This window comes from Haemaphysalis longicornis, unplaced genomic scaffold (genome assembly GCF_048455015.1).
Source record: "Haemaphysalis longicornis isolate Haplotype H1 unplaced genomic scaffold, Haemaphysalis longicornis Haplotype H1 scaffold_2, whole genome shotgun sequence".
Lineage (NCBI taxonomy): Eukaryota > Metazoa > Arthropoda > Arachnida > Ixodida > Ixodidae > Haemaphysalis > Haemaphysalis longicornis.
In genome coordinates, this window is record NW_027526295.1 from 161,147,875 (window position 1) to 161,164,391 (window position 16,517).

General features: G+C 47.8%; 1 protein-coding gene across 2 annotated transcripts in view; it reads left to right on the forward strand.

Annotated features, from left to right (window-relative positions):
* Positions 1-15,323, forward strand: part of LOC144169403 (fibroblast growth factor receptor 2-like) — a 53,697-nt gene extending 38,374 nt beyond the window's left edge. Inside the window, exons 11-17 of one of the 2 annotated variants that reach the window (XM_077698525.1) lie at positions 2,156-2,266; positions 3,044-3,234; positions 4,370-4,492; positions 5,214-5,284; positions 5,903-6,040; positions 10,823-10,928; positions 12,778-15,322. In XM_077698525.1, coding sequence (XP_077554651.1) covers positions 2,156-2,266; positions 3,044-3,234; positions 4,370-4,492; positions 5,214-5,284; positions 5,903-6,040; positions 10,823-10,928; positions 12,778-12,876 — 839 coding nt within the window. In that variant the 3' untranslated portion in view covers positions 12,877-15,322. Of the gene's footprint in view, positions 1-2,155; positions 2,267-3,043; positions 3,235-4,369; positions 4,493-5,213; positions 5,285-5,902; positions 6,041-10,822; positions 10,929-12,777 lie in introns of both variants that reach the window. The other variant, XM_077698524.1, reaches the window with a different exon arrangement.
* Positions 15,324-16,517: the final 1,194 nt, after the last annotated feature.

Here is a 16,517-nt window from a genome sequence, read left to right on the forward strand (position 1 = left end):
TGGGTGATCCAATACGCTTATGCATGCTTCAAACGTAATCTGGGTTTCCATCGTATACATTCCTACGCCTAATTAGTATTTTTATGTGATAGTATGCCGTATGTAATAAACTAACGAAGAGTCATGGGAAAATGAACTGTGAACGCGAAAACATGAGCCATAACACACAAGTAGCGCGATTTCTTTCCATGCAAGTCAAAATGATGCGTGGTTTAGTTACAAAAATAAAACTGGGAAATTTGGCTCCCGAAATATACGAGAATGACGGCATTATCAAACCTGAACGAACTGTATTTTATAATTCTCCGTGTTCTCGTACATATTTTAGTGTTCGCATTTCATGTGTCCGTAACTGTACCTTAATTACAGGTATAACTTGGCCTGTAACTTGGCCATAAGCCATAAGACGTGGCATGTATAACTTGGCCATAGTAGACATGTTCAACCACACATGGTTGCCAGGGTTTATTAGTTGCTGCATGACTTGCAGCATGCGGCAGGCGTGTACTCAAGCCGCAATATGGTTGCGGATGGCGCACTGAAACAACGCAGTTAGCAACTTCACAGTGCGAGGACGCATTGTGAGTGTCCCCTATTGCTCTGGGACCGGTGTTGGCGTATAGAAAGCTGTTTTTTTTTTGGTCAAACTAAAGCATAAGTAATGAAATACTCTCTGCCACCACTGCGAATCAAACTTCAATCTTCGCTATTGCTCCTTCGGCGTTTTAACCACTTGGCCTCCAGGAAATTTCGAGCATTGCGCAAAGACTGCGCCTTCTGCACTATTATAAGCCCAAGAGAATGCGACCAATGAGAAGTAGCATTAGTCGTGCACGCTCGCAACGGTTCAGATAGGGCGTAGCTAAGCTCTGTTGGTCTGCGCTAAGAGAGAGAGAGAGAGAGAGAGAGAGAAAGACTTTATTCAATGCCAGCAGAGGGGAGGTCTGCGCTAAGACTTGTAAGATCTCTTCGTTAAATGGAATGCCCAAGCAAGTGTGACTCGTTCGGCGTTGCAAGAGTTGAAGTCTACCGGAAATCACGCACAAGCATCCTGGCCTTGTCAACAATAACCAGTGGTACGTGCACGTGTATCGATATAGTCGTCGCACTAAACTAGGACAAGCTCACTCACAGATATCGCCCGGAGGCCTTCTATAGTGATCACGAAGCTTATTGCACTGTTAACTTATTCCTAATAAACAATACTTTTCGCAGCATTGCTTTCATTTATTAATGTTTAGTACCACATAATAAAGGTGCTCTGGCATAGCTACTTGAAAGCATTCAATTTTGTGGTTTGCAGGCAAGAGCACTACGGCATAGATGAAAACCAGTTGAAATTGACAAACGCCACTGGGTGGAGTATAAATAGGTATCCCCATACGGCCATTTCGGTGGTCGACGGGAAAAGCTTAACGCAGTGGGTACAGTGAACAGGTAGTGTGGGCTGCAGCGCAGAGCGAAAAAATTAATACACTGCCACCGGGCCCCTCCGTGCGACAGCTATAGTCCCTCAAATGATTCGTTTTCGCTCTCGCTGCGCTGTACGCAAATCGCCCAGGATATCTTTAGTTTCGAACGTTAATGTAAACGTTCCGCTAGCCTTTGCGGGCGTTTTTTGCTCGCACGGTGCACAGAATAGCCACGGTGAGACGAATAACTTTAAGGGACGCTGCAACGCTTTCGATGAGCGCTTTCACTCTTTCCTTCGCGTCTGGAGCCACTGCGAAAGCTATAGTTATCGCCAGCACGGAGCGGCACTGCGTGATTTGCTCGTCGCACCAGATACGCCTTCCATTTCTGCTTTGTTTTTGTGGCTATATTTTTAAAGTTGCTATCGAAAAGCGTTCATTGCTGCAAGTGAAGGAAAACCGGCCAGCAGCCGCTACATGGCCTTAGTGACGTAATTCGAGCCGTCGAAGAAGATCAGAACCGGGAAAGAGAGCACAATCTTTTGAGCGAGTTTACAAGTTATTTGATGGGCATAGAGCACTAATTTTCGGCTGAAGTACTTTGCGACCCCATAATCTAAAAACTGTGTGTGTTGGGTGACTACGTTCGGCAAGCATTTAGGATTTCAAAAAAAAAAAGCTTTGAAAAAAGTGTTGCAGGGTACCTTTAATGGAAACCCCCTTTTTTCACGCTCCTTTCGCAGATGGGCACACCGACAGTGAAATGGCCGATCTTGTCTCTGAAATGGAAGTCATGAAGGCCATTGGAAAGCACATCAACATCATCAACCTACTCGGATGCTGCACGCAAGATGGTGAGCGTAACTACTCCACCTGCCGTATTGACCGCGCACACCGTGTTCACCATTCGAAAAATTTGAAGGAGAATCCCTCTCCTCCCTTTGAAACTCGTGGCCAGGCTTCCAGGTTCATTCGCCTCCCCGCTTCCTCCATATAGACTGCCTACTTTCTTTGAACGGAAAGTTCTCAGTACAATAAAGACAGCTGTAACTATAGGAGGGCGTCTTTCAACACACATACATAAATGCCATCATTTCCCCCAAAAAGTTGAAAGAAGCGCGAAATATAAAAGTGCGTGCAACTTTCGCTCAAAGTGCGTCGAATCAATCGTCAGAACTTCAAAGACCCAAATAGCAAGCTAAGAAGAAACCATGTGACGATCTTTCTTTTGTTCTTTTTTTTTGCGTACCATGTGAACACATCTACGAACGATCTAAATGTTAAAGACTCGTAGTTTATGAGTACTCCTTCTTCATAATCGATGCGTGTATTGTATTACCTGAAACCGTTCCTTTTCGGAGATTTTCAAGTAACTGTTTTGACACAATGGAAACCAGGTTTCCCGCATGCGCCGAGTGTCCAGAGATCTTATCAGGGCTTTTGGATCGACGAACTGGTCTATGGGGAAATGCATTAGTTTTTGACAGGACCCCTTCGGTCCCACCAAGAAAGCTTTCGCTTTTATAAAAGGTTCGTTACTTTCACATAGATTTAAATGTGGTCCCAGTGTCAAACTATTAGTTGGAGCATACGGTGTAACGAGTTCTCCGTCCCCCTCTCCGCCTTTGCAGGGCCTCTTCACGTGATCGTCGAATACGCCGCCCACGGGAACCTTCGAGACTTCCTCCGCACACATCGGCCCAGCTTTGGTTACGAGCAGCCCATCACGGCTCACTCGAAACAGAGCGCGTTGACGCACAAGGACCTGGTCTCGTTCGCGTACCAGGTCGCCCGGGGCATGGAGTACCTCTCCTCGAAAAAGGTGCGTCCGCATCCGTTTAGAGAGAGAAAGAGAAACATCTTTAATGAACAGTCGAGCCTTCTGCGCAGCGTGAATACACTTGGTGCTTCTGCAAAGACTGTTATAGCATGCGCACGCAATTTATCCTTGCATCTGGCAATTTTTCAGATCATTTGGGTAGTTTTCTTTCAGGAACCACTTACGATAAGACGTTTGTCATTATTTTTACCAGTCAAATACGGCGCATATCGTTAGCGCGAGACAAGAGGGAGTGCCTTAGTTTGAGAAACAAGCCAGCGTCGAGGAGCGTTGCGCTGCTGAGCACGAGGTCGCGGGTTCGATTCCCGGCCGCGGCGGCCGCTTTTCTGATGGAGGCGAAAAGCAAAAACGCCCGTGTGTACGAGATTTCGGCGCACGATAAAGATCCCCAGGTGGTCAAAATTAATCCGGAGCCCTCCACTACGGCGCGCCTCATCGTCTGCGTTGCGTCGGCGCGTTAAACCCTACAATCAATCAGCGTCGAGGAGAAAATGACCTACAAAAAAAATTTAAGACGCTTCACGTACAACAGAATAGACGTACAACAAAAAAATATTTAATGGTAAGGTTCGTGACCACAGTATGCGCGCTAATCGTTCAGTGCGAATGTAACTTATAATCCCCCTGCCTTTCGCATCCCATGCTAGACCAAGTGTACAGAGCGTTGGGATGCGCTCGCAAGGGCTTGCGAAGAAAAATCCTGTTCTGGAATTGCTAGCTTGTTCTCGTCCGAACTTCCCGCATCGACAGAACTTCGCTGCATATTTTTAGCGTAGTTCTATCGTAAATCCGCTGCTGAACAAGATAAGCACTGGGGGGAATGCTTTTTGTACGCACATATGAAACATGCCCAAAACGGAGATTGGCCAAGGAATGAACAAGCAAAATTCCCCTGCCGTGCGCTATGAATGCAGGCTTGTTTCCTGCGTCGCTTGCTTGTTTGCTTGCTTACTCAGGACATTCATTACGGCATTCGTTCGCTCCACGATTCTTTATGAAGAAAATCCATTGACTATTTTGTCGTCTCCCCCATTTTTTGCAAAAAGAATTTGCCCGCGTGCAATGTCGCGAAAGTGAATTCGAGAACCCTGTACGCGTTTTTGTCCTCTCTGCGCAGTGCATCCACCGTGACCTAGCCGCAAGAAACGTGCTCGTCGTGGAGAACAGCGTGATGAAGATTGCCGACTTCGGACTCGCACGTGACCTGCAAAACATAGACTACTACAAGAAAAAGACCGACGTAAGAGTCTTACTACATGTTTCACACTTAAGGCAACAAGCAAGTTATTTTACAACGAAAGTCTGACCTTCCCATATCCATTTTAGTGTTCATTCAGTGCCGCAAAATGCCTTAATTGCTGAGAAATCATTAATCAAACGCTGATCAAACGTGACGCAAACAGCGGCTGCAGTCGCTGTACATCAAGCGAGGCAGCTGTGATGTATAGTGGTGTAGGAGCAACCAAATACAGAGCTTCCACGTACCAAGCGGCTTGGTCAATTTCCGTCCAATCAATCGTGCTTTCCCGAACTCCTACGTTCCTTGCAGCTCCGGACCACTAAGCAAAATGTTCCCTCATGGGGCCCGTGATCAGTATTGACGCTTTTGTGAGTAAAAAACATAATGTCCTTTTGAAACCCCGCGAATCTTGGCGTCGAGCCAACCGCTCATGCGCAACTCGCACGATTCCTCAAAGTACCGTTATCCAGCGGCAGCGAAGAAAGACGTTGCGCACGCCAGACGTTTTAACCACTTCCGGTGCAAGTTGCGCGGAATAGCCAGTGGCGGCGGCACCGGTCTTCACGTTTTCGCTATCTTCTACTTATTTTAAAAGAAGCTACGCGTATAGAGTGTTCTCGGCGAGCCAATGTATCGATCTAGAGCAACTTGTATTTTGACTTCAGTGTCCCTTTAAATCTTCTGTTTATGCTGTTCTGCCAACCTCTCCTCTTCTCTTTAGGGTCGGTTACCTGTCAAGTGGATGGCTCCGGAAGCATTGTTCGACCGCGTGTACACGACGCAAAGTGATGTGTGAGTATATGGTGCATGTACAGGCGAAGAAGGAACTATCACCCGGAGGCATGAACAAAGGGTAGCGCATTGTCTTGCGTTTACGGCCGTGCATATCAAAAATTAATTGCCTTAGAGACACGCTTTGGGCATCAATGACTATAAATTACTTAGATAAACTTTATATACTTCGTCACACTCATCACCTTGATTTGAACGCGCATTTTACGTACACTCACGAGCGCACGTACGAAGAGAGAGAGAGAGTAGGAAAATACGCGGGTTCATTCTGATATTAGCGTGAAAATGAGGCAATCATGGCCGTGATGGCCCAATTGTCTTCCAGGTGTCGGATTACAAGGTGCACTAAGATGTGCGAGTGAGTAAGTGAGTGAGTGAGTGAGTGAGTGAGTGAGTGAGTGAGTGAGTGAGTGAGTGAGTGAGTGAGTGAGTGAGTGAGTGAGTGAGTGAGTGAGTCGGTCTTACCCTTGCATTAAACTGCCAGCAATTCCTCCGATTAACCATATGGTGAGATTATAGTCTTCTAATGCGAGAAGCACGCTGATACGTCGATATAGTCAATTTGCGCATACCGTAAAGCGTCCTCTTCCCTAAGCTCTTCTTCCGGTGTGGTTGCAGTTGGTCTTACGGCGTCCTTCTGTGGGAGATAATGACGTTGGGCGGGACGCCGTACCCGTCCGTGCCCGTGGAAAAGCTCTTCCAGTTGCTCAAGGACGGACACAGGATGGAAAAGCCACAGGGCTGTTCGCCCGAAGTGTGAGTACCCGCCTGTCTTTGCCAAACCCGGGCTGCTGGCTCCAGCTGGCATTAACTTTGCTTTAACGTCGCGCTAGGGGAAGCAGCCAGAACCAGACGTTTACGGAGATTGGCTGTTCCGTTCGAATCTCGTGCTAGCTGCTGCAGTTGCAGCTATCGGTGTGCAGTTAATGCGCTGTACGACCGCTTTGAAATGTCCTTTCTGACCGCAGGCACACCCTGTCCGTTATTCTGTACGCCGAGGTGTGTAACGGTGACCAGGGCATACATTTTTACAATTGAGACAGTGTGACATTAGCGCACTGAATACCATGTCATATAGGTGGCCTGATCGAGATTCGTACGAAAATTGTGCAATAGCGTAACTTCTCCTAAGTACATACCTAATGATTTTGCAATAGCTGCAGGTCGTTAGTTAGCTGCAGGCACAGCACCCCACGATTAGTATCGTGGGATGCTGTGCCGAAGCGCCCATCCCAAATTCGCTTCATCTGGCAACGCACGACTGCGGGGCCGATTCGCGCCTCTGCCAAACCACCCGCGGCAGATGTGCCCAAACTTGAAGGCGCCGCAGAGTCACCTCTCCTTTTCCCTTCTCAACGGCTGGGCCGATTCATGCATCGGACGAACGGCCTGCGGCTGACACGCCGCTACATACCTAGAGCAAGGTGGCTTTGCCTGGAGACGGCGCCACTGAGCCGCCTTCCCTTTCCCCGTCGTGGCGGCTCGGCTTACGCAACCGCTTCGCCTCCATTCGTCGGATTCAAACTTCGGCCAGCGAGAGTCCTGATTGGAGTGATTTCAACCGCTCGCGGCTGCAACGGACCACCGGGGGTATAGAACCAGCCCGGATGCACAGCGAGGGCGGCACTTTTCGGAGGCACCGAGTGGAGGCGTGCTGTCGCCTCTGTGCGAGCCTTGTAACGCTTCTGTTACCCTTGCACATACTGTATATAAATGTTGCTTCAACTTTTCGTCGGCTCGAGAACTTCATCGCTTTGCTCTTTGCTGCGTCGATAGTGGACGGAGCAAGGCAATTTCGCTACACCGATGACTGCGCTCGGATAACCAGCCGCAACAGTGGTAGCTGCGGCTAGAGGGCCTATTCCCAACAGGGGTGACAGCGTCGGGATGACTGATTCCCAAAAGGGGAAAGAACGTTGTGGCATACGTACGTTGCAGCAGTAATATATAGCACTCTGCAAATAAAAATGTCTAAAGAACGCACTGATAAGTGTTGTAATGAACTTTCGCCCTCCGCGGCAAGCGTGTATACACGCGCAGGCGATGCACGGGTTCTGAGGCCGCATAATTATTAGATGCAACGCATCTCTTTAACTCGCCTTGTCCTTGTCGCGGCGTAGTCCGCATCCCTCCCCCATTCTCCACGCCGCGGCAGCTGCGCGCTCCGCTGCTCTCACCACAGCGCCGTCTGTGCATCAGCGCGGTCAGCGCGCAGCTTGCGCTCGGTTAAAAATTTACACCATCTTCCCGCGAGGGGAAACATGGGGTAGACGCGACGCATCGGGGGTGAACATGCTGCGTAAAGAGGATACACAACAACAGCAATCCACACGCTGACATCGCTAACATAACGGAAACGCAACGGCAACCCCCGATGCGTCGCATCTACCCCATGGTTGCCCTCGCGGGAAGATGGTGTAAATGTTTTCAGTGAAACCATTGCCTGTGTAAATGCTAGTACAACTCATCTGCAGTGAGAATGAAATACATCAAATTTGCGTTTTCTTTTTCATTTTATTCCTTTTATGCAGTCTTGAATTGTAACTTTAATGTGGACGCGTGATGAGTCAATGGGCCAGTTCGTTCATTGCTCTGCGTCTACCGTGAAGGCGGATACCTTTATTGGCCTCGAGGACATACCGTTGCGCCACCTACGAGTGACGTCACTTGTAGGACGCCAAATCGTGTTGTCGTCTGCTACAACACATTTCCCGTGCGTATGCGGAAGCGTGTTTTTTTGTTGTGGCCACCGTCTCACCCCCTCCTTGTGGATTTGATACAAATTACCAAAAAAGTTGTCTGTAAACCAAATAATTCGGGCAAGCAATCAGCGACTCGCTTGTTCACGGCGACACCACCGCGTTTAGGTAGTTACTACCATCGCGACCCACAGCTCTTACATACGCAGCCAGCTAACACCAAGGACGATGCAAATGATGCCGAGAAAAGTACGCTGTAAATTCATTACGAAATACTTGTGACGGGACATGTGTGTGCAAGGAAACACCTTGTAGCAGCTACGGAAATGCGTCGCTCACTTTTGATCTCACCGTGCAACTGCTCGTATTGCCTGCTAAATGAAGGACTACGCGAGAACGATGATCAAATTGCTTCGCCGCAGATGCTTAAAAGTGTTGTTAAGGTCTGCAGTTTGGCTGAATCAGTGCCTATTTCCCTTACCATGTTTTTATAGTCATGCCCGGATTTGATTAACGATCACTGCCGTAGCCTGTACTCTGCACGGCTGATGTTTACATATCGCGACTTGTCCGCAATGTATGAATGGTGAACGGGAGTTTTTAACGCCTTCGAGAGGGTTTGGACAAGGATATACTATTTAGTTTTAATTAGGTGCTCGGCGTGGTAATTTATAATTGCAGCGTGTTTTGTATGTTTACAGTGAGCCGGCCTTTCTCAAGCATCAATTTCGAAACTCACGTCTGCTCACAGAAGGCGAGGCTGCGTACGAGGCGAAACACGTCGTTAATGATTTCGGGTAATGGGGAGATTTAGAACAGGAGAACCGAGCGTTGGGGGCCCCCAAGAACTTAGAGGAACCCAAACGCAACACGCGCGTGCGCGACGGGAGGGCCTTCTCCAACAGCTCGCAGCCGGCTTCGGATGCACATAATCGGATGTTTGGCGTCGCAGCAGACATTTCATCGCCTTTAGAGTTGCGAGTGACAGTCCCTAATAGAACGTTTCACCGCGCTGGGAACTCTGTAAGCGCGGTGATTTCCGTTGAAGCGATCGACGATCAAGATACCTGCACTGCCTCGGTCGATTCTTGCGCGCAAGCATAGCCATCCTTCGGCAACTTGCCGCACCATGCGTGAACGGGCTGGCGCTGTCGGGACCGACCTCCGTGGCCGGTCGGCGTAAATCGCGGCAGATATTTGAGCATCGCTTTGAAAACCACAGCTGATGACACTACCTATCAGAATTTTTCATCACACTAACATCCACTTTCACCAATCTGGAACTTCTTTTCCACGAGTTGTGTCATTTTAAAAAGCGGCGACAAGTTGTTGCTGCCGCGACCTGCGTCGGTTCGAGCCGCACCGTCGGCCGTGCGGGCAGGCACGGCGGGTGCGTGTGCTTCTGCGAGCAATTAACGCTTCACGATTTCTTGCTTTATACATTTCTTGCAAACAAGGGAAATCTAGAAACTTCCCTCAGCGATCGTCGTAGTCCACATTGTTGATCGGGGAACAACCCGCTGCTTACGCTTCGGTCGCATACGTAATACACCACCACGCTCATGGTGTTTGCGGATAATCTACCACAGTTGATACGGTTATACAGTCACCATTAGGTCGAACTGCGCTTGACGCACTGAGAATTGACTTCAAACGAAGGAAATTAACACGAAAATACTTTTAGAATGCGCTTCCTAAGCGAAGTGTCACGCGCTGCACGCCAACTACGCAGCAAGATAGGAACGGTGATCCTACAAGTGACGTCAAAACGATTGCAGCGCCGGCCTCTCCAGTGGTGGGCCTCGCGGTCAATACCTTGCGTTGCACCAGGTGATGTTGGCTGGCTGTAGCCTATAATTAAGAACTATGCACGCAATTTCCAGTTTCAAAGTTTCTTAGACCAAAAAATCAAGGAGTCATGGGGAAAAAAACTGAGCCATAAAATATCTGGGTATTTCCCGAGGCACGTCATACACAGTTATTCACCTCAACATTTTGTGATAGCTTCCGATTCAATCGCAGAGACATGTTTTACCCTCACTCACTCACTCACTCACTCACTCACTCACTCACTCACTCACTCACTCACTCACTCACTCACTCACTCACTCACTCACTCACTCACTCACTCACTCACTCAGAGCGCGTTAATTAAAGGGCCTAATACATGTGAACTCATCTGCATCCCTACACTACGGCCCACCTCAGAGAACCTCCGAAGTTTCAGTGCGTTGAACCTCAATTCTAACTTGACATTACACAGGTTTTCGTATCGATTCGCTTTAGGTTAGCGATAAGCCGCTTCATCCCATCCCCTCACTTTCCTCTCCCTGCTCCTCCTCCCATTGTAACGCGATAAGCTCTAACCTGATCGATCAGTCTAAAGGCGCAAGGTCAAAGCGAATCGCTATAAACATCGTCGAAATCGGTTGGGCTATCATCAAAATTTCACGTAAAAAACATCGCCTTCACAATACCAATATACGGAGCGCGGATACACATTACCGGTATTTCTATATATTTGCGGAAGGACTTGCGCCATGCAAATTCAGAGACCGCGGGAAAGAACAACACAGATTCACGTGTACGTTCACTGGAGGGCGCCTTGCCCAAATATTGTCAAAAATGCGTCCAAAAAAGTCAGAAGAAGCGCAGCATCGCAAAGGGGGTGAAGCGAATTTTTAAGCAAAAAGTGCGTCCTTCGAAGACACTTAAACATCCCGCTTGTATTGTCGCTTATCCCTTTTTCTTTTGTGGCAGAATGCATCGGGTCACTGTCACTACTACTCATCACGTGTGCCGCTCCCGTTGTGTTCCCCAAACTTCCCACTTCACACAGGTATGCTGTAATGAGGGAGTGCTGGAATCAATCGCCGTACCAGCGGCCCACGTTCACGGAGCTTGTGGAGGGCCTGGATCGCATCCTAACGACCTTCATCGACCAGGTAACAGGCTACACCGTGCGAAAGACCACCGCATACCCCTAAAAGTTTATGGGGTAGACTTTAGGTGTTGATCAAGGAGTTGATAAATTGACGGGGGAGCTTGAACTTCAGGGCGCTTGTGCGAAGCGGAAAGGAAGAGATGCCAGCTGGATCGAAGGGGTGACCTACTGGAAAATAGTCCGCCGGAGAAGGAGAAGTGTCTGGGAAATGGTCGGGAGAGCAGGGTAAATATATTAGCGTTGGGTATACACCGTGGGCTATTGCGCTAAAAGGGAATCCACGCAGAGCTGGTGCAAAATATCGCTTGAAAGCAACGCTCCTCCCACGGAACGTGCACACCCTGGACTTCCAAATACTGGCCAAGAAAGCCGAGTTCCACTGATTGGGACACTGCAATCTGTGTATACTGCGCTTGCAACCGCGCTTGGGAAATGGGGGCCGCACAGCCGCGGGAGGAGAACGGCAAGGAGAACTGTTTGTTTTACTTCTGGGTGTTTTGGCGGGGCAGTGGCGCCGAAAGCTGACGGAGCCCTATCATTAGCCGCTCTCGTTTCAATGCGAAGAAAGGAAATGCCCATAACCCTGGCGTTTTTTTGGCGTGGTATATGTAGCCAAGCGAGCAGTGATGCTCGCATTTTTCTGTCAAAAGGGTTATCCTGGTATGCAGATAAGAGCCGTAACAAAATGGAAGCATTCAGCACTGTTACCTGCGGAGATAAATTCTCTTTCAAGGAGGGCGTCCAATGGCTGACCGAAAGGGTGAAGACCGCGGGTAGAAACAGCGAAATCCTGGACTAAGGACCTCGTTTCGCCCACTTACCAGCTCTTCAGTCGAATAAAGTTTTTTCCTCCTCATATGAAAAAGGTGGCGTGCAGTAATAAATTTTCTGGTGCCTCGAAATCTTGAACTGGCAGTCACCAAACGAGACATATGAGCGACGTCCCGTACGCACTTATACACTCCAAACTAAAAAATAGCACTTCACAATAACGGCTGTTCAATCCGACCAGGAAATAATAATCGGGAAACTATTAGGAAATACCTGAACTGCGTGTATTACATTCAGACACGTATCAAGACAGCCGTGTCCAACACTATAAATCTCAACCATGGGATTGATTAGTTACGCTCGCGCGTGTGTGTGAGTGCGACCGCATGCGAGCGTCTTATAACCGCCTAAGAGCAGTGCCCGTCTTGCCTCAGCGACCGCAGCTGACCTTATTGCTAGCATATCTTGAGTCATCTCAGTGTATCATTTCTTCCGTAGCTATGTATCAAGATGGAACTGCGCAATGAAAACAAATTAAGCTACGAATAAATTAAATTGCAAATTCATGTGGGTGCACCTTGGTTTGTAAATGCAATCAAATACGCTAAGTCTTATCCCCTGCCAACTAATCGGCCACCGTCAGCAGTGCCAGAAATATTCGTGGGTTTAGAACTCGTTCGTCGTAGCACGACGTGACCGTTCCTACACGCGTTTTCTATATCAGTTACTTCATGCAATGGCTTGTATGTGGTAATATTCAGAGATTCTGGAACGAGTCACTGTACCAACGGCCACACTTTTATGCAGCCCTTGGCGTTTTTAGAGCGCATCCGGACGTTTGCCATGGACCAGGTAATCAGCTGTGCAGACCAAGAGCAGTGCACGCTCTATAACGCTTGTCTCCGTGCTGAAAACTCAGGGGATTGGTAAAGGTGCTAAAGACTTGTTGCAAGCTTGTTGCGGGTGGTTCACATCATTATAGTTTAGAACCCATGTTTCAAAGCGGAAGTAGTTGAATCATTGCAATGAATCACGTAGAAAGCCTGGTCCATGTATACATCTGCCTTCTCCGGCCGCAGGAGTACCTGGACCTGTCCATTCCTGTGCTGGACACGCCGCCGAGCTCCTCTGAAAGCGAGTTCTCGCTCTCGGTTGTTCCCTCCCACGTGGCCGTTTGAGGTGCTGACCTCCCTTGCCCGCCAAGCAACCTCCTCCGTTGGGCTCATCGACGATCTGCATGCTGCCGAATACCTGTTTCGGCGCAACAAGTCTACTCCAATGAGGACTTGGTGCGAGGCAGCGCATGCCCTTATGTAAAAAAGCTGTGAATAGCTATGTGTAAAGCGAAGAACTGCTGTTATTTGTTATTATAGTGCCGCTTATTTCACAGATGTGTGTGTATTCGTATACTGTTGAGGCGCGTTGTAAATGACTGAACTGGAAATCCTGCCAGCTATTGAGAAGTGCGATGCCCTTGCATTTAAGAAGCACTTTGGAAACCTGTTAATCATAGGCTGGATTAGCACGCTATTTTTCTTGTGCAACCTAGTTTAGGAAAAGTGGGCTAAGGTGTGCTAAACGTGTTTCGCGAATCTGACCTCAGGAGCCTGTGCAGCAGACTGATCCGCTACATGCTATGCATGTGCAACTGTTGGCGGCCTCTGGTGTTAGCGCCGTCTCGTGTAGCAACAAGTGAACTATTCACTAAGCAAATTGCTATTAGGTATGTCTAGTGGCAATTCGCCTGGTGACTCGTGTGACCCTAGTGATAGAAGTGTTTCAGGTGCCCCCATCCGCGGCGCTTCACTGTTTCTATAGCCTTTCCAGCCAGTGGCGCTCAACCTGGGGTCAGTGTTTCTAATGTCTCAATCAGTGCGCTCAACCTAGTGTTCGTGTTTTTAGTGACATTACCAGCTTATCTAGTGTCGCCCACTGCCTAGAAGACAGTTTTTTTAATAGGGAGCCAGCTCTTTGCGAAGAGCTGCAGCATCACCCGGACTGCGACCATTCACTTTTTGTATAGAAATTCATATAGAGCATTTTCCTGTAGCTGGTGCACAAGATTTTGCCCGAAATGTTTCTGCAGTACACTAGCCTCAAACCAATGACGTTGCTTTGAATGACACCAGGAAAACTTTAAAGGTTATTTTTCTGCGTTCACAATTAAGCTGCTGTCGACCTATTTTTTGGGTATGACTTGTTGTTCTGCTCAGATTTTGCCAGCTTGGCGGGTACTTGTTCACACTAAACAACTGGGCGCAGAGGACAAGCAGTGTACGAAATAACTTGTACACGGGGTTGGCGCATGAGCTGCCGACAAAAACATGATGTAATACCGCAGAAGCTGCCGCTCCATTATACTACAAGAAGAATAAGGTAACTTCATTTCACAAGGAATCACTAGGCTGGAGCTCCTGGGATTCATTATACAGGGCCTTCTATTTCTAGCATTCGACCAGAGCTGTGTGTACTTCCAAACTGGATTGCCCAACATCCTTGCTCATGAAGTTAGGACTAGGAAATGGTACTGGTGGAGAAATTGTTCTAATTTTTTTTTCTGTGTATCCACACAAGACAGAGCTGCCGATCCTTGGCGAAAAAAATCTGCTTTGCCACAAAGCGTATTCTGCAGATGCAGGATACGAGTGAACCATGGGGGGTATCGGTGTACGTAACCATGTGCCAATACTCTGACGGCGTGCACAAAAAACCTGTTACCCATTATGGCAACCTTTGCCTCACTCTCCCCCAACCCGACCCTTGACTAATCAAGGAATAAGCATTCATCACGTCTCGTTTATAAACACTTATTACAACGCACCAATCCTCCACTCTACGTCTCCCACCCAATACCCCTCAACTGTCACCTCTGCCCCTCTCTAATACTACCTAGTACCTACCACATGGTTTTGGCTTTTCAACACACCCCATCGCTCACCCCCAATCCCAACCCATCTCCCGAGCAGTGGGAGGGTCTGCTGACTAGCCCCCATTTCGCTGATCAGCTGTCTCTGGTCACTCCTGCCAGGGCTGCCGCCAAGGCTGCAGGGGACCAACCACTCCACCGAGTGACAGCTCAACCACCTCCGTTTGCTCGATTGTATGTTCTCTCTCTCTCTCTCTCTCTCTCTCTCTCTCTCTCTCTCTCTCTCTCTCTCTCTCTCTCTCTCTCTCTCTCTCTCTCTCTCTCTCTCTCTCTCTCTCTCTCTCTCTATCTCGCTCTCGCTCTCTCCCTCTTGCGCGCAACTATTTCGCAGTGTCACACAGCGGTTCTTCGTAAACAGTAGCACCCACTCTTGCTACAGTTTTTTTACAGATGTGTGTATGTAAACGTGGTAGCCTTTATGTTAACGTTATAACTGTCAGCCTTCATACAGTTTCAAACTTCTCAGGATCGTGACCCTACATACATACAGAGTCTAAAATGTTCACGTTCCTATCGACAGCATACTAAAATGTCCTAAACTGAGTTTTTGCCGGTGTAGTAACTTGTTGGGAGAGAGGGAAAACGATGCTGTGATGCTCACTATGCGTTGTGACTTATGTACATAATGTTCCTTAGTAGTCCGTTACATTTTGTTTTCTGTAAAATAAAATTGGTTTTACAAATGCAACAGTTGATGTTACTTTGCTTTAATAGAAATAAGGTTTTCGAAAGAGTTTGATGTTGCTTGGGTTTTGTATTTACCCAAACAAAAATGAAGAAGAATGCGTTTAAGTGTTGCCCTCGCTGCGGCTTCTTAATTCCGGAAATGACTGGAAGAAAAACAACCGCGACATAAGGCTTCGAATGCTGCATTAGAAATACAAGACATTGTCTTTTTTTTAAATACTAGCTTTTGTGCACACAATATTGGGTCAAACTTACGTTTATTTTAGATACATTTAACGCTGGCACATTTAAAGTTCCTTAATTGAACGAACAAGAGTGCTTACGTGTCACAAAGACTTGGAACAGGGATGTTTTGCATTTTTAACAGCCAATCGTAGTGGCTAAGCGAGATACCCTTACAAATTATGAAAAGACGGTTCTGGAAAGCGAGAATTAGCGACGCAGAAAAGAAAAAGAAGACGACAACACAGTGGCGACACAGTCTTTTGTATGGTGTTCTTGTTTATCTTTCCTTTTTTTATTTATTGTCTGCAGGTAGCAATAATCCCACTAACATATGAAACTATACAAAAGCCCACCGCCCCTGGTTTGCGCTTTCCAGAATCATCATCTTATACCAACTTGCCTTTGCAACCACCCTTGGAAATTTTGACAAACAAAGCAGTTCTGACACAAATAAAGAGAAATATGTTAGGAAATCTGTGGTTCATCGGAGAAAAATGTATTGTAGCAAGGCTAATGAGCAGCCTTGTAACGCCATCAGCTTATCGGGGTATGCGCCACATCAAGAAAGAGTGCCATGCGATCGTGGCCAATCTATGCACGACGGTATGCATGCACGCTCGTAGCAGCGAAAGAAGTACGGCAGAAGGTGCTCGGCACGCGAGTTCGGTCATCGTCTGTACGTTTGTACCTACGCTCGCCTTGCTATCTGCTCCTGCCAATAAACGATGCGATGCGATGAGGTTTTGAGGGGGTGGGGAGAAGAGGGGGGGAAAGGGCCCGAAACTGTCCGGCGCCCCTGAAATATTTCAAGTGTTGTAATCGAAGTCATGAATTCAAATTCAGCATTGGATCTTCAGCTCTCGAGACGTCGTACGTTCCATTCATTAACGTCAACACTTCTCGTACGCATAAACAAGTGTGGATTTCATACTGCTGCATATATCAAGTACCATATTCAAATCAGACCGCTATATATGTAAC